Source organism: Pteropus alecto, unplaced genomic scaffold (assembly GCF_000325575.1).
Source record: "Pteropus alecto unplaced genomic scaffold, ASM32557v1 scaffold39, whole genome shotgun sequence".
Lineage (NCBI taxonomy): Eukaryota > Metazoa > Chordata > Mammalia > Chiroptera > Pteropodidae > Pteropus > Pteropus alecto.
In genome coordinates this window covers 13,236,886-13,256,078 of record NW_006443568.1, presented here as the reverse complement: position 1 = coordinate 13,256,078, position 19,193 = coordinate 13,236,886, and the positions used below count along the sequence as shown (strand labels likewise).

At 54.0% G+C, this 19,193-nt stretch overlaps 1 protein-coding gene and 1 non-coding gene across 2 annotated transcripts in view; one reads left to right on the top strand and one right to left on the bottom strand.

Annotated features, from left to right (window-relative positions):
- KIF17 (kinesin family member 17) overlaps window positions 1–19,156 on the bottom strand; it is a 33,183-nt gene extending 14,027 nt beyond the window's left edge. The window contains exons 1-6 of the mRNA XM_015598812.2: window positions 18,926–19,156; window positions 13,444–13,590; window positions 12,369–12,470; window positions 7,392–7,581; window positions 4,616–5,068; window positions 333–442 (exon numbers count right to left, since the gene is read on the bottom strand). Coding sequence (XP_015454298.1) covers window positions 333–442; window positions 4,616–5,068; window positions 7,392–7,581; window positions 12,369–12,470; window positions 13,444–13,590; window positions 18,926–19,156 — 1,233 coding nt within the window. The remainder of the gene's footprint in view (window positions 1–332; window positions 443–4,615; window positions 5,069–7,391; window positions 7,582–12,368; window positions 12,471–13,443; window positions 13,591–18,925) is intronic.
- On the top strand, window positions 6,613–6,731 carry LOC112472973. The gene has a single exon (XR_003043873.1). It is a non-coding gene; the product is annotated as a 5S ribosomal RNA (ribosomal RNA).
- Window positions 19,157–19,193: the final 37 nt, after the last annotated feature.

The following is a 19,193-nucleotide window of genomic DNA, read 5'->3' as shown; positions in this document are numbered from 1 at the left end:
CCGCTTCCATCAGCCCACAGCCACCCCTTCCTGCTGTGCTGAAGACAGGCCGCGCTCCTGGAGATGCCCCCAATCCCCCTTCTGTTCTCTCACTGATGTGAGATAGACTGGACTCTAGAGTCGGGGACCCAAGTTCAAATCCCAGCTCTGACTCTCCCCCTAGCCTTGTGACTTTGGGCAAGTCATGGCTCCTCTCTGAGCCTCAGCTTTCTGAGTTCCAAAAGGGAGATTATATCACCTCCGAGGTGATGCTGAGGTGGACACAACACCCTTCTCGAGATGGTCAGACAAGCCCCACCTGCCTACCCTTCTCCATCTGCCCTGGGTCTCACCTCCCGGATCAGCTGCTTCTCGGCCTCCGTGTCATGCTGGATCACAGGTGGGGGCAACGGCTTCTCCTCAGTTTGGACAGGGTTGAGGGGCACCTGATTGGACAGCAGGGCTGGGAGAAAAGCAGAAAGGAGAGGGCTGTGACCAAAGTACACGTGGTTTGCAGGAGCTCAGCAGAAATCCATAAAGACAACCACAGGCTCATTCAAAAAGTCTTCAAAGTATTGAACTTCTTTGAAGCATGTCTCTATGTAAAATGCTAATTTATTCGTTCATTCAAGAAATATTTCTTGAGCACTACATGTTCTAGGCACTGGAGATGAGCTATTGAACAAAACAGACAAAACTCCACCCCCACAAGTTGAGTTTTCAATTGGGAGAGAAAGGCGAACAAAATAAATAAGGCAAACTGATGACGTCACAAAGCGATGCATTCTGAGGAGAGGAAGAAAGCGGGAGGGTTTTCAGGAGTAGGAACCAAGAGGGAGCCGCGTGCTTTAAACAGAGAGGTCAGGGAAGGGCTCTTAGACACGGGAAGAGGAGAACAGCGATCTGAAGGAAGTGAGGGGCAGAGCAAAGCGGGCAGAGGTCCTGGGGACGGACAGAGGGAGCAGTGAGTGCAGAGGTCCTGCAGTGGACAGGGGCCTGGACTGTCAGGAGGCCAACGTGGCTGGAGTGGAGTGAGAGAGGGAGAGTATGGGCGAAAAGGAAGAGGGAGAGGGCACGGGGCCAGGTCAGGGGGACCTCGCAGGCCGTGGTGAGCACCTCGGCTTTGACTCTGGGATAAACTAGCCATTGGGAGAGTTTGCGCCGGGCGGTGAAAAGATCTGCATTTGGGCAGGATCTCGCTGGCTGCTGTGTGGAGAATGTACTGAGCGGGGTGTCAAGGGCAGACACCGGGAGACCTACTGGGGGCTTCCGCAGTAATTCAGGTGAGAGATAATAGTGGCTCAGGGCAGGGGGACAGCAGGGGACAGATCCTGGATATGTTTTGAAGGTAAAGAGAACAGGATCTACTGCTAGATTAGATACGGGTTGGAGCTCTCTAGAAGCCAAGGATAACCGCAGGGCTTCTGGCTTGAACACCTGCAAGGAGAGAGTTGCCATCAGCTGGGCGGGGACAGCTGCAAGACAAGCAGCTCTGGGGAAGATCAAGAGCTCGACGTTGGATGTGTTAAGTTAATAGACAGCTGGATATTCAAGTCTGGAATTCAGAGGACACATGTTATCAATCATTTTTATAAATTTTCTACATTTTATGATGCTTTGACATGTTGGGGACTTGCTGGACGGGGGGAGACCACCCCTCCCAGGGCCAGCTAATCCCCAGAGAGAGTAAACAACTTGTCGGTGAGCCTGTCTCTCATACACAAACCATCCGAGCTCCAGTCCATGCCCCTAACCACCTTCTCTATCTAACTCATGCCAAGCCAGCATTTCCCCGGCCTTCGGTCACCACAGGGCCTGGGTCCAGGGACAGCCCCTGTGCCCCGAACATATCGGCATTATTCAAACGAGCCAGTCCCACACTGTTTCCGCTGCCCTGCCTTGTCTTTCCCACGGAAACCCCAGTGAAGGCTCTGGCTCAGGCTGGCCCCGTGCTCCTCTCCGTCTCCAGACTGACCCTGGTGCTTCCCCCTGTGGCCCTGCACGGTGTGCCTGCCTCTCGTTTCTAGGGTAACTGTGAATAACATAAAACCTTTCTTTCAATGGTATTGACCTCTCTGTGTCACCATTCAGTCACCCGTATGAATTAAGACCTGGACGCAAATCACATGGCCAGGCCAGAGGTCTACAAGTGAGAGCCTTGAGCTTAGACATGGCATTTAAAGCCATGAGACCAGATGAATCCACCTTCGGGGTGCGTGGAGAGAGAGGGGAGAGGGCCGCCCCTGCGATAGGCCAGCGTCAGGAGGTTAGGGAAGGGGTGGGCTTGTGTGAGGGGCCGGACAGGTGGGAGGAGAACCAGGACAGAGCATGTCCAGGAAGCAAGGAGAAGGCAGGGGCTTGAAGGGGATCCGCTGAGTGAGTGACCCAATGCCGATGCCGATGCCGAGGACAGCTGAGGCCTGCGTGAGCACCGATGGCTGTGCTGAATCACAGGAGGTCATCCGCGACAAGGGCAGCCTCAGGGGGATGGGGCCCAGGGCGTGCCCGGACGGGGCGTGAGATTGTGGAAGGAGGAAAACTGTGGTCAGTGAAACAGACCAGTGTTTCAAGTCGTACCATCAGGGGAAGAGAGAAATGTGACAGTCCCCGGAGGGCAGAACCGGGCTGAGAGGGCGATGGCTAAGGGCCAGTCCCGCGTGGTGGAAGCACACAGAGCTTTGCGTCGGAAACACCTGGATTAAGGCCCCACTATAGAGTGAAAGCGTCACGCATTGTCTAATGAGCTTTATGTGCTCAGGCCACACGTTCGTTACTTCATGCAATCCTCCCAAACTGCCTCAAACCATAACAAAGCAGGTGTTGTTGTTACCCCCATTTTACAGATGAGAAAACTGAGGCTCAGAGAAGCCAAACTGCTTGGCCAGGGAGCCAGGGTGTATAAGGCCCCACTATAGAGTGAAAGCGTCACGCATTGTCTAATGAGCTTTATGTGCTCAGGCCACACGTTCGTTACTTCATGCAATCCTCCCAAACTGCCTCAAACCATAACAAAGCAGGTGTTGTTGTTACCCCCATTTTACAGATGAGGAAACTGAGGCTCAGAGAAGCCAAGCTGCTGGGCCAGGGAGCCAGCGTGTGAACTGGCTGTTACTGCTCAGCTCTCTGCCCTGCCCCGCACTAGTCATCTCCGCTTGCTGAGCTGCATGTTCCCAATCCAGGAGGAGGGGACCCTAACAGCCCCGATCCCACAAGGCTGCCATGATCACCCCCGAAAGGCTGCATAAATGCTAGCTGCCAGGTCTGGGGAGCCACTGGCCGATCCTCTCTGACTCCCTCCTGGTGCCTCTCGCCATTCCTCCACCCAGCTTCCCCTTACCAACCTCGGGGGTGAGTACGACCAGAGGCGGGGAGGTAGGGAGAGAGGAGCAAGGCAGACTGCCAAAGTGGACTCCCCATCATGGTGTTCAAGGTCGCCGCCACTCCGGCCCCTGCCACCCTCTACCTGGCCATCTCCCCCACCCTACTCAGCGTGCAGCCAGCAGAAGTACTTCTGGTTCCCCAAACACACTTTATAGTTTTGTGCATCTTTGCCCTCAATGGCCTCTCTCAGCCTAACAGGGAGACTTCTCGCCCCATCCCAAGACACTGCTTGGTTACCCCTCCCCTGTAAAGCCTCCCTCCCTGACCATACTCCGCCCCTGGTTGAACTTGGACACTCCTTTCTGCCCTGCGGTGCCTGTACAGCCCTCTACCCTAGACACACATGATGGTGTGCTGGGTAGAGAGCTGTACATGATCAGCCCCAGGAGACAAGGTGCCCATGAGGCAGAGCCTAGATCTGGTTCATCTCTGGTTCATCCCTAGTGCCCAGCACAGGTCCATACACACAGGGGCTGCTTAGTGAACTCTGGATGGACAGTGGGTGGGTGAGTGGAAAGATGGATAAAAGGCTGGATAACAGGATGAAGCAAATGAATAGGTAGATGTGTGGATGGTAGGATAGATAGGGTGGGTAGAGAGAATGGGCGAATAGATGGGTAGATTAAGTGGATGGATGACTGAATGGATGGGTGGGTGGATGGGTATGTGCATAGAATGAATAGATAGAGGGAAATGTGGGTGGGGAGGTGGACTTAGGCTCTTTTGTGCTCCCTTCCCCAAGGGTTTCTCAGACAAAGAAAACCTTGGAGTCCCTCAGTTGCAAGGACCTTGCAGGCCTGTGTTCCAGGTATGGACTTCTACCTGCCAAACGCCTGGGCGTGGGAGCTGCCATCACGAGGTGCCTAACTGCGACCATGGATGGGATGTGGGGGAGTGAGTCATTCAGCTACTGAGCAGCACAGCATCACGATGCTGCCACAAGGACGGTAGGCAGACGAGGGGATGACGAATGTGCAGCCCAGAAGCGGGGAGTAGGTAAGAGAGCCCAGGGCTGATGGGACAGGCCAGACGGACCCGCCTCTTCCTGGGGCATCGGCAAGCAGACGCCATCGGAGCTGTCACCAACCAGGGCTCTCCCTGCCTTTTCTAAAGCTATGCTCCCAGGAAGTTGAAAGGACACAGCGCGCTGCCTCCACATCTCTCAGATGGGAGACTAGCAGCAGGGAGACCGAGGGAGAGAGCCTTTCCCTCTGACCCTTGACCCTTCTGCCACTTCCTCCCCGAGCTGCCCCACCTGATAGGTTATTGGGGTTCATCTGCTGGGCCAGAATCGCCTTGAGCTTCTTGATCTCCTCTTGGTACTCGCGCAGGAGGGCGTCCTTGGGGTCCTCATTTATGTGTGGCTTGTTCTTGATGTTCTTGGCCCGGTTGGCGTAGCGCAGCGTGCTGAGCGTCTCGTCGTAGTTGTTGTCCGCGGGAGACAGGCAGGCCACCATCAGCGTCTTGGTGTTGCCTCCCAGCGAGTCTTGCAGCAGCCGCGTCAGCTTCGAGTCCCGGTAGGGGATGTGTTTGCAGCGCCCATCCACCAGGGCCGAGATGACATTGCCCAGCGCCGACAGCGACAGGTTGATCTTGGTGGCCTCCTTGAGCCGCTCCCCCGTGGCTCCCGTCTTGGACTGCCGCTCGCTGCCCGCCAGGTCCACCAGGTTCAGCTTGCCCGCCCGGAGGTGGTCCTTGCCCCGCTCGTCTGCAGACCAACCAGGCAGAAGGGTGAGGGCCTTCGGGTGACCCCCACCCCCACAGTAACGAGGGCAGTTAGCTATCAGGAATCAAGCTCACCACCCACGGAGGGTCTCATTTCAGCCGCCCAGGACCTCCATGAAGGAGGCGCTATCACTGTTCCCATCTTACAGATGAGGATACTGAGGTTCAGAAAGGGCATTTAATCGCCCAAAGTCCAAGTGGTGGAGCCAGGATCAGGCCCCGGGGCTGTCTCACTCCAGGGAGCAGGGCCTGGGAGACACAGACTATTCTCCGAGTGCAGCAGAATTTCTTACAGCTATCATGACAGCTCCTACAGACTTCCTGTGAGGCCAGAAGTGGGGAGTTGGGGGAATGTGACTGGGTCACCAGGGATTTGTATCCTTTAATGCAAAAAAACGTCAGGTTTGGAGACTCTTGGGCCTGGTTCCTATCTCAGTCCTGCCCTTTACTTGCTGTGTGACCTTGGCAGGGCATGCACCTCTCTGATCCTCAATTGTCATATCAACAAAATGAGACTAACAAAAGGGTTAGGGTTAGCTGTTGGGAGGAAGAAACCGACAGCATGTTTTTGCAGGGTCTGCACAGGGCCTGGCCCAGAGCAGGCGTTTGTTTCCTCTGAGAACAAGCCTGGTTCTGCAGTGACTGAGCTGTGCTAGCAGGGCAGACCCCGAGTGCTGAGGGCGACAGGAGGCCGGACACCCCCCGGTTGGGAGCAGGGGCTCAGAGCACAGGTTTTGGAGACACAGACCTGGGAGGTTCAGTCTTGGGAGATCCATCCCTTAGTTGCTAGGAAACTTGGGGAAATAGCTTCGCTTGACTCTGAGCCTCAGCTCAGAATCAAAGACCCGCCCCGAGGCGGTGTTGTAAGGATTACACTGATAGCACACATGGGAAGAGCTCAGGGTTGTGCCTGCCTCGTAGCAAGTGCTCACTGAATGACTTAATTCTATTAATAATTTTCCTCATCTCTAGAAGATACCATAAACGGTCCCAAGTGAGACGAGGCAGAGGGGCAGGGGCTTCTTTCTTAGTTTCCTGCTGGTCAAAACCAGAATTGACCTAGTTTTGCCCATGGGCACAGGAACCTGAAGTAAAGAAATTTGGCTGGTCCCCAGTAGAGCAGGGGAATGGACCAGTACTGGCCAGTGACCTGTTAGGAACCAGGCCGCACAACAGGAGGTGAGTGGCGGGCAAGTGAAGGAAGCTTCATCTGGATTTGCAGCCGCTCCCCAGCGCCAGCATCACCGCCTCAGCTCCGCCTCAGATCATCAGGCATTAGATTCTCATAGGAGCCTAGTGCCCAAAAGGCTGGGGACTGCTGCAGTACAGACTTGAACATGAAAGGGGCTTAATTTTTTCAGCTATTACAAAAAAAAAAAAAAGCAGGAAGGCGGGACATGGAATCGCCGTTCTGGAAAGCACTTTGCAGAATGTACTGGGAGCTTTAGACAGGTCTGTGCCCTCTGCTTCAGATGGACTCCAGGGAACCTGATCTGAGGAAATGACTCTAAAAGCAGAAAGGTTTTTGTCTGCGGCCAGGCCACCCTGAACAAGCCCGATCCCATCTGATCTCGGAAGCTAAGCAGGGTCGGGCCTGGTTAGTACTTGGATGGGAGACCACCTAGGAAGATCAGGTGCTGTAGGCGTAAAAAATAAAAAAATTAAAAAAATAAATAAGGGGTTGTAAGCTGACGAGGTCCTTGTAATCTGTGAGGTCAACCAAGGGTTGCCTCATCTAAAATAAAAAATAAAAAAATAAAGTAAATAAAAGCAGAAAGGTTTTGTGCACAAAGATGTTCATGATGCCATTATTTACAAGGAAAAATGGGAAACTACTGTAACATCTTGTAGGGGACAGGTTAGAAAAGGCTGTGAGTGATGCATTTTTCTGCAGCCACCACCCATGGTCATATGCACTAATGCATATAAACTGCACAGCACACAGTAAGTGCTCAGTGGTAGCTACCAGTATTATTATTGTTGTTGTTGTTGATGCTGTTTGTCCTGGCAACATGGGTCCTAGCACAGGGAGGGTCCTCTCATGTTTCCTGTTCGAGCCCCTTCCCAGTTTCAGATGGGGCCTTGAGGCTCTGAGAGGTGAGGTGTCTTGGCCTTACTGAGTATCAGTGGAGGTGGAAGAGCCTTCAAGATCATCTTATCCAACCCCTTCTTTGTGAAGATCAGAAGACCGAAGCCCAGAAAGGGGCAGTGACCATCATAAGGTCACACGGGAGGTCTGTGACAAAAGCAGAAGCTGAACCCAGCTCAGGTCGCCTGGCCCCTCCACCCCGCCAGGCTCCACATACCCACGGCGTAGATCTCGATGCTGATGGTGAAGATGGAGTGGGAGCGTGAGGAGTCCTTGTTCATCAGGGTGTAGCCGACCGAGCGGTTCTTCCAGCCCGTCTCCATGATGCGCTCGCACTGGGCCACGTCGTGCACCGTGTGCATGGAGAGCCCCTTCACGTACACGCCCTTCTCCGGGTGCTCCTTCAGCTGTGGGCCGGAGGCACGGGCCAGGGGCAGGTGGGGCAGGCATCCCCGAGGAAAGGGCCTCGTTCAGACCACCTTCGCCCTCCCGCACAGCAGTCGGCACCCCAAATACCCTATTAGCCAGAGGGTTTGCTCCAGGTGGAGACAGCCTCACCCACCACCACCTCTTACTTGTGGGACCTTGGGCCAGTGACTGAACCTCTCTGAGCCTCAATTTCCACGTCTGTAAACTGGGTATGAGATACCTATCTCCTAGGGAGGTGGTGAGGATTTAGCAAACTAAGGCCCATACAATGCTTGGCACGTTGCCTGGCACATGGCAAGTGCCCCACAAATGCAAGCCGCTGTCCTCACTGTTGTTAGTGCTGTTATTATGCCGCTGGCTTTCAGTCTGGGCACTTTAGCTCCCTGGGGCTGACTCTGTCACCCAAGGGCTCTGAGTGTTCCCCTGTGCCCTGTCGACATGGCTCTTTGCCTCTCTGCCACAGCTCCGGGGAAACACGCCCGTTCCCAGATCCTTGGATCATGGCCGGTGAAGTGTCATTTGCCGCCCAGACCTCCCATCGGCCCACGGCTCAAGCAGGCCCTCAGCGCGATGGCAGTGAGTAAATTAATTTATCTGATTACTCCCTGCTCGCTCTCCAGGCAGCCAAGTTGTTTTGTTGCTGACACAGAGCTGTGAAACGCAATATTTTTCAAGTGTGAGAAGAAATAAAACTACTCTGGCAAGAGCAGAGTGAATTAGGACAATAGTCATCTGTCTGCTGGTCTGAGCCACAGAAGGCTCAGAGGCTTTGCTCCGGACAGCTTCGGGGTCCGAGGTGGGGTTGCGTCCATATCGCACAGTGGGCAGGGGGAGGGGTGGCAAGCACAGGCTTGCCCATCTACCAAAATTTGGAGAACCAGCCAGAGCCGGCCTGCAGGACTAGGCTTTATGGCATAAACAACTGAGGCACAGAAGGGTTAAGTGACTTGCCGAAGGTCACACAGTTATTAGTGGCAGGGCAGCAACTGGGGGCACAGACAGTGGAAGGGTCCAGAGGCAGGGCTAGGAGAGAGCCTGGAGCATTCTGAAGCAACTGGAGCTTGACATGACAAAGGGTTGATCTTGACCTAGAGGCCACTGTGAGGACAGAGCAAAAAAAACAGAAGCAGGAGACCCTGTGAACAGAGCATGGCATGAAGGCAGCCGACCTGTGTGCCCGAGAGCCGCCTGTTTCGATCGCTGCCATGTTCCCAAGAAGAACCTAGAAGCCTGCCTGGCACTGAGCAGGCCCAGGTGAGGGAGCGGTTGCTCCTGGCTTCGGGAAGAATGCAGCTCCTATTAATCGTACAGGCCTGGAGTAGAAATCTGCTTCTGTCATTTGCTAGTTACAGAAGTCAATTTGCCCCTCTCAGCTTCGGTTTCCTCATCTGTAGAATGAGGATGATAAGTCCTACTTCTGCATGACTATTATGAAGATTAAGAAGAGAACGGAACTAATAAAAAGTTCTGCAGGTACTTGGATGGGGCTCAGGAACACAGGTCATGAAGAGGGTGAGGATGGTCCGTCTGTCACGAGCAGAAAAGGGGGCAGGGAGGCAACTCCTCACTTAGGGGTACCCCCCCAACCTCACGTTTAGACCTAGGAAGGCCTGCTTTCACCTTGTGATCCCTGCTCCCTCCATCCCTCCCCCACTATTCCTGCCCCCACCTACCACTGAGCTAGGGAGACACTGAGTGACAGCCACCAGCTGCGCCCTGTTCCTTGGTAACTGCTCCTTCAAGCTACAAGGCCGCCTGGTCACCATGGCAACCAGCTGGGATGTTCAGGCAGGAGAGTCTGCCACTGGTCCGGAGCCAAGAAATGCACCCATGGAGGAGGGAGTCCCGACACTCTGCCGGGATGCGGGGTGCTGGTGGATACGAGTGGAGGAACCGCCTCCAGCAGTACTGGGCTGTGTTCCACGATGGTTCATGGTGGTTGCAGAGAGGAAGTGTAACTCTGCTTCCTCAAATCTCTTGCTGGCCCTTACCGATCTAATAACTCCTTATTACCAACACGATCAGGCCCCGCATTATGCTGTGGAGCCTGCCCACCTGGGTTCATATCTGGTCTTCCCCTGGCACACCGAGCCTCAGTTTCCCCACCTATAATAAAGGATAAGAACAGCACCTCCTCCTAAGGCTGTTGTGAGGTTCATGTGAAAACCCACCTGTACCTCCTCCGGGAGGAACAAGGGCAAAAGCTCGGTGCACCCATGGGGAGTGTCACGGAGCCCATCTGTCTCTGGCAGCTCTCGGCAAGCAGCCTGAGGCCCGTGGCCCAGCTAGGGCGAATGCATGTAGCTGCCCGCACTTGGGCCCTTAGGGCCTCGGTACTGAGGCCACTGTAGGGTCCAGGTTAATGAGGAGGGGAGGAGGGCCCCCTGCTGCCCCAGTGTGGGTTGGCAGGGGGCCCTGATCGTGCAGGCTGGCCTTTCAGGGCTGACACGTGTGTGCTGCAACTTTCTGTGCCTTTCTCCTCTCCCCATTCCCCAGCCCCGGGGGGCTGAGCTATGACTCAGCTGCTCTAGCTCCAGGATAAAGAAGACAGTGGAAAGACTTCAGGTGAGAGGCTGGAGGAGGTTCCTGCACAGAAAGGGCCCGGCATTGCTGTGTTTGGGAGAAGCAGAGAAGCAGGGGGTTGAGGGGTGGGGTGGTCCTGAGAGGGATGGAGGGAGCTCACACTCATGTGGCCTGTACCCTCGGTCTCTTCCCAGTATATCTTTGTTGAATGAACGAATCAACTAATGGACGTCCCTCTCTTGACTGGAATCTCACTTCTGGCTTCTTATTGCCCCAGGAGTTTCCTATATTGCTGACCCTCAAAAATACCGGGAGGAAAGCACCTGACCACTCAGATTCCGCAAGTTCTGGTGCAACAACTACTAATTTGCTCTGCGACCTTGGCCAAGTCCCTTCCTCTCCTTGGCTCTCAATTTCCTCGTCTGTACCAGGAAAGGGTTGGACCACCTCTCCAAGGGTCTTCCTGGCTCAAAATCTTAAGGATTTTTTTTACACACAAGTTTTTCAAGACATCTGCTTTCTGAGGTCCAATCTGTTCCATTGGGCCATGGAGAGGTTGCCAGTGAGAGAGGAACTCACAATGCCCTCAAATGAAGCCAGAGCAACTGGGGGTTGCTCTGGAGCTGAGCAGAGAAACATCCCTGCCTCCACGTGGGTGGGGATGGTGTGGGAACCGGTCCAGCATCCTGTCTAATCTGGAAGACAGGGAGGGTCTAGAGGACTGGGAGGCATCGGTGGCAGCCCCTTTGCCCGGTTCCGCCCCCTCCCCACGGCTGGCAAGGCATGTGGCCTGGGGAGATGTAAGCAGTTCGGGTGAGGGAAGATGTCCAGCCCTGACTCTGTGACTTCCTAGCTCAGTGACCTCAAGTCACTTCTGCTTTCCCAGCCTAGTTTCCTCACCTATAAAAGGGGCATCTCCATAGCAACCTCCCAGGGCTGATGCTCGCTAATGACTGACACTCTCCCACCTGGGGCTTTCTGACTGTGAAGGAGGTGGGCCAACCCCCAATACTGTTTGTGGGCCTCTCGGGGGGTCCACTGGTTGCTTGGTCAGATAAGAAGCACCAGAGTTGGGGGACCACCACCAGCACTTCCCCCCACTGGCCTCTGCTCCTTGGACCTGACCAGGCCCACCCAGCATTGAAAGAGTCCCAGAGAGGACACATAACCAAGGCCTCACACTACGGTGAAGACCCAAGTGTCCCAGACCTGGGTCAAGCCTTGCCACTGTTATCCATTCCTGGCAGGTCACTTGACTTCATTCAGCTCCCCAAAGGGTTAGCCAGGTTCTCCCTACCTTGATTGAACCCTCAGAGGGTCTAATTCTACTTCACGCTGTTGGGAAATGATGTTCTTTCATTCTGATTCTAGCCTTTTACAAAACATGTCTCGACTCCTTCTCCCTAGGGTCCCACCGTGCAGCCCCCAGTCACATCTGCTGTCCTTTCTTGGAATCTCAGTGGCATAAAATGGTTCACACACTGAACACTTGCTATACAGCAGCACTGTGCTAAGCAGCTCTCCTTCATTACCTTTTTCGATCCTCATAACAACCTTATGAGGTCATATCGTCAGTCCTGAGGCCTGCCTACACCAAATCCCTTTTGAAGGGAATAAGGTCCCAGAATCTGGGCCCAGCAGCAGCAGTGAAAGGGGATGTTTGAGATTCAGGACCTTGAAGTCAGACAGACCTGAGTTCAAATCCAGGTTTGGCCACTTACTGCTGGGTGAATCTTCGGCAAGTTAATTAACCTCTCTAAACCTCCCTTCCCGCATCGGTAAATCGGGGATAATAATATCTACCTAACAAGGGTACTGTGAGTACTAAATGGGTAATGTGCCTAAAGCAGTCAGTAAGTAGTAAGTGCTCAATAAATGATGATCATTAGTACCTTATTTTTAGCTTGAAGGGCCCTTAGAGATTTTCAAAATAATTTTTTAGAAGTGAAACCCTCTTTTCAAATGTTATCTATTACAAAACTCCATCTATTTCAACAGATACAGGTGGCATTACCCCAGGCAAGGTCCAGCCCTGCCGCGTGTGGTGGAGGTAGGCCCATTAACCCCTCCCCTGCATCATGGACTCGGAATACTCCAAAATTCAAGTTCAGAAGTCCCCACTCTAGTCCACACAGCCACTGTGCTCTCAGGATACCTTCCCTGTACTTCTGAGGGAGCACCACCTGATGCTGACCTCTCTCCTCCCCCAGGCCCCATCTGCCTGTGCCAGGTGTGCACCTACCTCCAGCTTCTGCTTGGTGTCAGGCCCCAGCAGGTCACGGACATCTTCATTGTAGATCTCCAGGTAGGAGGCCCGGACCAGAAACTTGGTATTCTCTGCACACTGCAGGGAGTGGGTGGAGAGAACAAAGACACCTGAGCACCCACTGCCAGACCTGACCGTGCAACCTGAGCCCCTCTGCAGCCAGGGCATCATGGCAGGAGGGGCGATGTCCAGGGAAGAGGAGTCCCCCACCCCACCCAGCCTCGCCTGCCCGCCTGGCACAGTCTCCCTTCCTCTCCGGCTTCACAGAGTTGCTTTACTCTCCTACTGCTATTGTCTCAGGCTCTCTCTCCAGGTTTCAAGGGACAGGAAATGGGAGACACCTCCCCATGACTGGGGAGAGAAACCAAGGCCACAGGTAAGGCCTAGACCAAGCTCTGGCTCTGGGCTGATCCCTGGCAGCTCTCTCGCCTGTGGGTCACCAGATGGGTCCCGGGGACAGGAACAGTGAGCTCTGCAGCTGACCAGGGTCCCAGTCCCCACTCTGCCACTTCTCAGATGCGGGGATCTCTGTGCATTGCCACGAATGGTCACCAGGGCACTTCTCAGCTGCAGCCTAGACACTGGGATAACCCACCTTGACCTGGCCTATAGGCACTTCAAATCTCAGCTTCCCCACCTCAAAAATGGGGTGACAGTTACCTCCTGGGCCAGCATAGGGGTTCAGTGGGATAAAACAGGGCTTTGCACAAGGTTTGGTATGTAGCAACTGCTCAATAGAAAGGAGAGCTATGATTGTGACAACGACGTCTCAGGACAGTGCTCAGGGCATCGCATCCATGCGAAGTACTAAACGAAATGTTAAAATCCAAAAATGGCAGGAGAAAAACGTGGAACTGTTCGGTGTCATCTTCTCAAGTTTAAGTTCTCCCATCGCCATTTCAGAAACCAGAGCAGCTCATCTGTGCCGAGTCGAGGCAGGCTCTGATTGCATCCCACGGTCAGAAGTGCCCTGTGACCATTTGTGGTCACTGTCTGGGGAGCCCGCAGGCCCCAAGCACCAGCCCTGCCCTTCCCTCCACGAGGCCCATACCTGAACGCTCTCAAACACGTGCTCGAAGGCCCTGGGGATGATGCCTCTCTGGGAGGGCGGGTCCAGCAGGCCCTGCATGGTGAAGGACTTCCCGCTGCCTGTCTGGCCGTAGGCAAAGATGGTGCCGTTGTAGCCCTCAGTGACACCCTGCATGGGAGGACCAAAACCCAAGCGCTCAGCTGGCCCAGCACAGCCAGGCTTGGAGCCAGGCCCAGGTCTGCGGGGCTGCCTCCTAACTCACACACTCAGGCTCCCTCTGGGTCTCCCACCAGGTGTCCCTAGGCTGGGGGTGGGCAAGCAGAGACGAATAAGGCACAGCTGTGTCCTCAAGGAGTGCACTGCCTGGTTGGGTAGGAGACGGTCCCGGTGTGTGGTTAAGAGCTTATGCCACGGAGCCTAGTCACCTGGGTTCAAATCCAGTCTCTACCTTTTACTGACTGTGTGCCCTTGGACTGTTCTTACCCAGGCACACTGAGCCTCCGTTTCCTCCTCTGAAATAAAGAGTCAGAAATAACACCTCCTCCAAGACTGTTGTGAGGTTTCCAGGAGAATTAGTGCATGCATCGGCACGGGAAGTGCTGGCATACGCAGGTGCTTGCTGCATGTCTGCCTGGAGCGTGGGGGACTGATTCCCATACAAGGCAAGTGGAGGCGTTTGTAATGTCAGAAGTTGCACCAGTGGCATGTAGAGGGAGCACAGAGAGGGGAAGACAGGACAGTGTGGGAAGAATCAGGCAGAGCCTCCTGGGTAGGTAGAACTGCGGGGACCGAAAAGGGTGGCTTAGGTTTTGACAGGTGAGAGAAAGGAAGGCATTCCAGGCTAGGCGACAGCTTAAGCAAAGATGCAGAGAGGTGAGAGGCTGAGAGCAGGTGGAACTGGGGCAAGAGGGGTGGAAGATGAAGGAAGTAGGAACGAAGGTAGGAGGCCAACTGGGCGGCACCCCACAGTCACTCCTCATCACTGATGCATTTATTCGTTCCGTAGGTACTGACTCTCTTCCCTGTGCTGGGCCATGTGCTCTGGCTGGGGACAGAGCGATGAACAAGGCGGACACCCCAGTCCCTGCTCTCACACATGAGGTCACAAATTTTAGAACTCAGCATGGGGCGGGGGATCCAATGTCAGAACATGAGCCCAGAGAGCTGCTCCCAGGCCCCGAGGGTCCATCTGGCAACTACATCTCATTCCGCTGCAAAGACCCTGCCTGTAGAACTACATGGGGCTCCAGATCCCTAGGGACTGCCGCTGGTGAAGGAAGACTGAAGTCAGCTTTCACAGCTCCTCTGAGGGACAGGCTTCATTTTTATGGGCAGGACTGGACGATCACTGCTCTCTTGTCCAAGGCAAGCCTGACCACCGTGTGGGTTCCTGCAGCTCATCAGAGGGCCATGCGCCACACACAGGGACAGGCCCCCTGCAGTGGGGGAGCGGCAGGAGCAGACCCATCACCCAACCAGGAGCCACAGCTGGGCTCCTCAGAATCGGGGGCACACGAAGTCCTAGGAACAAAAACATGGTGTGGCGCTCAAGTATCAATGCCACCCAGACCCAGAGAAGGGATTCATACTATATAAAAATAACTATTGCCACACCATCCAGTAGGGTCTACCCACTAGCCACACTAGAAATGTGCCTGGTGCAGCTGAGAAACTGGATTTATTTTTATTTTCTTTTAATTTACATTTAAAACCTGAAACGGCGTAAAATATTTTTCCACTAAACACAACTTTATTTTTTGTGCTTCATTTCATTTTAACTGTTGACACTTCAGCATCTAAATTGTGTGCTACAAGTGTAAAACACAGGCCACATTTTGAAGACTTCATATGAAGAGTGTAAAATATCTCGCTAATGGTTATTATACAATGATAATATCTATTATGTTTTATCGAAATGATAATATTTTGGATACAATGAGTTAAGTAATGTGTTATTAAAATTAATTTTGCATGTCTCCTTTTACTTTTTAAAATGTGGCTACTAAAAAAGTTTTAATTAACACACGTGGCTCACATTACGTTTGTATTAAAAAGCACTGCTGTACAGCCACTGGTCACTTGCAGTTATTTAAATGCAATTTATCTAAAATTAAATAAAATTAAAATTCACTTCCTCAGTAGCATTGGCCTCATTTCAAGTGCTCATTTGCCACATGTGACTAGTGGGTATTTACTTGGACAGCCCAAACACACAACATGTTCACCATCGCAGAAAGTTCTACAGATCAGTGCTGCTCTGGAGTGAATTAGAAAACAATCTCACATGCATCTTTAAGGAAAAACATAAAATTTCAAAAAAGAAGTTTCACCCATCAACTGATACTTCCAGACCTGCCAGAAACAAGCTCACACACAGAGCAGGTCCTCGATGTTGGCCACTCTGTACTTCCGCCTGGGTCCAGCCACGGCCCCCATCCCAAAAATGATTGGGATTAAGTGATTTTCATGAAATCAACTGTTATTTGACTCTCTTTTTAACCTGGTGTCATCCTTGGCAATAATTCCCATGAAATTGCATTACAGGTTGGATGTGCTGAATATTTTTTCTACCCCACATTAAACACTTTACTATCGAAACTGAAATAAAAAGCATCTATCCTGAATTACCTCACATCCCCTTTCTGCCCCTTTCAAAATGAACAGCTCCATGTCCCATCCCGGGGCCAAACTCTAAGGCTTCTACCACGTCACTGTCTCTGTCCTCAGTCTGGACGTGACAGAAGCCATGGTACCTGGCCCCTGGGTGAGTCACCAGAGGTGACTCTAAGGCCATAGGAGTAGGGAGAGATGGCAAAGCCACCGGTTGGGAAAGAGCCCACAGACCAGGCAGCCGGCCAGGCAGAGTGGCGAGCAGCTCAGGTTAGGGCATAATGAGTCGGCTGAAGAGGGTGGATCTGGGGTGGAGAGTAGAAGAGGTCACCTAGCGACAGAGAAGTTCAAGTACAGAGTCTAAATTTAAGGGGTGGAAAATAAAAAGAAAAGGCAGAAAAGGGCAATGGGACTTGAAAGGAAGGTCCCTGGACAGGAGGCCCCCGAACGAGGTCAGAGCCCTGAGAGAGCCATGGGAGCGGGGTCAGAGCCTAGCAGGGCACACACACAGCCACTGGACCCTGATGGTGCAGCCACTTCTGGCTCAGAGCCACCTAGCTATGCTTTGCGTATGATTTGCGTGGTGCTCACTTAATGGCAGGCAGCAGGATGCAGCACAGACCTGGGCACTGTGCTAGGAATTGGAACCACACCTAACTTGTTCAGTAACGCTCCAGGCCTAAGTTTTCCCATCGGGAATGATGACTCCAGTTCTATACATCCACAGGGTTTTGTGAAAATCAAATGCTGGTCTCCACCTGGAAGCCCCCTGCCTCCACCTTCATGCCTGGCCAACTCCTCTCATCCTCATGTCTCAGCTCAGACTTCACCACTTCCGGAAAGCCCTCCCGCCTTCCCCTCACTTCTCATCCCCTTTGAGCTCAAGTTTGCGAGCCTTCTCTGTGCTGCCACATCTCCTGGGCTTCTCCTCCCACTCATCACCCTGGATCGTAGCTATTAGCTTAGCTGCTCCTCCACTTGACCATGAGCTCGCTGAGGGCAGTCTCTGCCTCCTTTAGGGCAGCACTCCCCATGCCCAGAATGGGACCTGGCGTGGAGATGCTATGTTAGATGGATGAATGAATGAATTCATGAATTCTTGGGAAAGAACATTTGTGGTGCTGACGTTCAGGCTCTGTGGGTGGTCCAGAGGCAGGTGTCTGGCAGAAAATCACAAGTGGAGGAAACTGGGACAAAAGCGGGAGCTGGAGGAGAGATCTGATGTAGCTCCTGGGTCCTTAGTGTCTCCACCTCTGGGATGGGGCTTCTTGGGGACCCCGACAAGGAAGGCTTGCTCAAGGGATTACTCCCAGGATAAGGAGGGGACCCATGAGCAAGGCTGAGGCCTTAGAGGAGTCAAGGCCAAGGAGGAACACGATCTTGGAACCTTCAAATCTTAGAGGGGCCAACCCTGGATGAGGGAGCAGAGACGTGCTGTGGAGCCCAGGACAGACCCAGGGCAGGCGGCTGAAAGCTTCAGGGAGGCTGATTGACTCATCAGGCAGAACGGTCTTCTAAGAGCCAAGCAGCAAAGGTAGAACAGGCTGCTTTGGGAAGAGTGAGCCCCTGCCACTGGGTGAACCCAAGGGAGGGGGACACCCCTCAGGTTACTTCCAGCCTCGGAGTCCAGGACTGAGAAGAGCCTGGCCATTTCCAGAGCGTGGCACCACCCCCTGGAGGAGAGCTGCCCTCACGCCCTGGGCATCATCTCGGGTCAGGTCCCGGGGAACTCTGGGTTTCGGAACTCTTCCGTCCTCTCCAGGGTTTTGAGCCTTGGAGGAAGAGATAGGACAGCCAAAGCTGGGGTTCTGAGGGTGTTAAATGGCCTGCCAGCCAAAACAAAAACATTCCGTGGTCAGATCTACTTTGGAAATGCTGGGTTAAGTTACATCGATTTCTTTGCTGGAAGAACTCCCAGAGCCTCATATCCTAATGTGCCATGCGCAGCTTCAAGCAAGGGAAGGTGTATGCAGCATTTACCACCCTTTTCCTTTTTTCCTGGAACTTGTGACATCTCACTTAAGGAGCGACTCGCTGGACACTGGGGAGATGTTGGTAAGAAAGGAAAGGAGACAGCAGGCGTAGCTCTAGCCTCGTCTCTACCAGAGACTCATCGGAAGCTTGGCCAGTCTCTGGCCCCAGTGCCTCAGTCTCCCCATCTGTGAAATGTGAGTGCTGTCCAGTTATGAAGCTCACACGAGCTCCCTGGTGCGAGAGTGCTCTGGGAAGCAAAAGCCCAGTAAAAGGCGAGAAGCTGTTGCTGCCTCCCTGTTCCCCAGCTGCTGAGGAGAAGAGTTAGACCAAAGATCAAGGGTTTCCATTGCTCCAAGACAGGGCCAGGCCAGTGGCCTTCCCTCTGTGGAAGCAGGGACCTGGTGAGATCTTCCCCCCAGCATAGGCTTGGAGCTGCCAGAGCCTCTCAGGAAGCCGGAGGAGGGTGAGGGAGAGGGTTCTGGATGCTGAGGGGGAGAAAGCAGAGGCCAGGCCTGGGAGGAGGAAGAGGAGGAGACCCCCTGCTCTTGGGCGAGGAGGAGGCGGCTGGGGGAGGGGAGTGACTGGACCGTTCAGAGAAGTCCTGGGCTCTTGCATGAGGATGGAGGGCAGTGGTCTTGAGGACTGGAGTTCTCGTGAGAGAAGGCCTGGAATGGGTGGGATGAGGACAGCCCTGGCACTGGGGATGGTGGGGACCTGGACACAGATGTAGCAGGTGGGTTCCTGCTGTCTCCTGCCTGGAAAAAAGTCTTCAGACCAACCTGCTGGCGTCCACCTGCGACCCTCTGAAAGGGCTTTACCCGCACGGTTTGGGGCCAGTGCCGTCCCTCAGAGTGGCCCCAAGTCCTGCCCAGCTGGTGCTCAGAGGCGGCCTATCAGGCGGCCCCTCGGGTGCCCTCACCTCCACCAGCGGGTAGGCGATCTCGTTGTAGATCTGCTCGGTGTAGTGGTCCATGTAGTAGGCGCCATCGAAGGTGAACTGTTTGGGGGGCTCGTCGGAGGCGCCGGGGTTCTGGATGAAGCACTGGCCACGTGCGGAGTCCACCGTCACCACGGCCTGACAGTTCAGCTCCAGCTCCCGCTGGTTCATGGGGCGGCAGCGCACCACCACCTTCACCGACTCCGAGGCCATGGCGCCACGGCAGGGGTCCCCGGGGCGCCGACGTGGA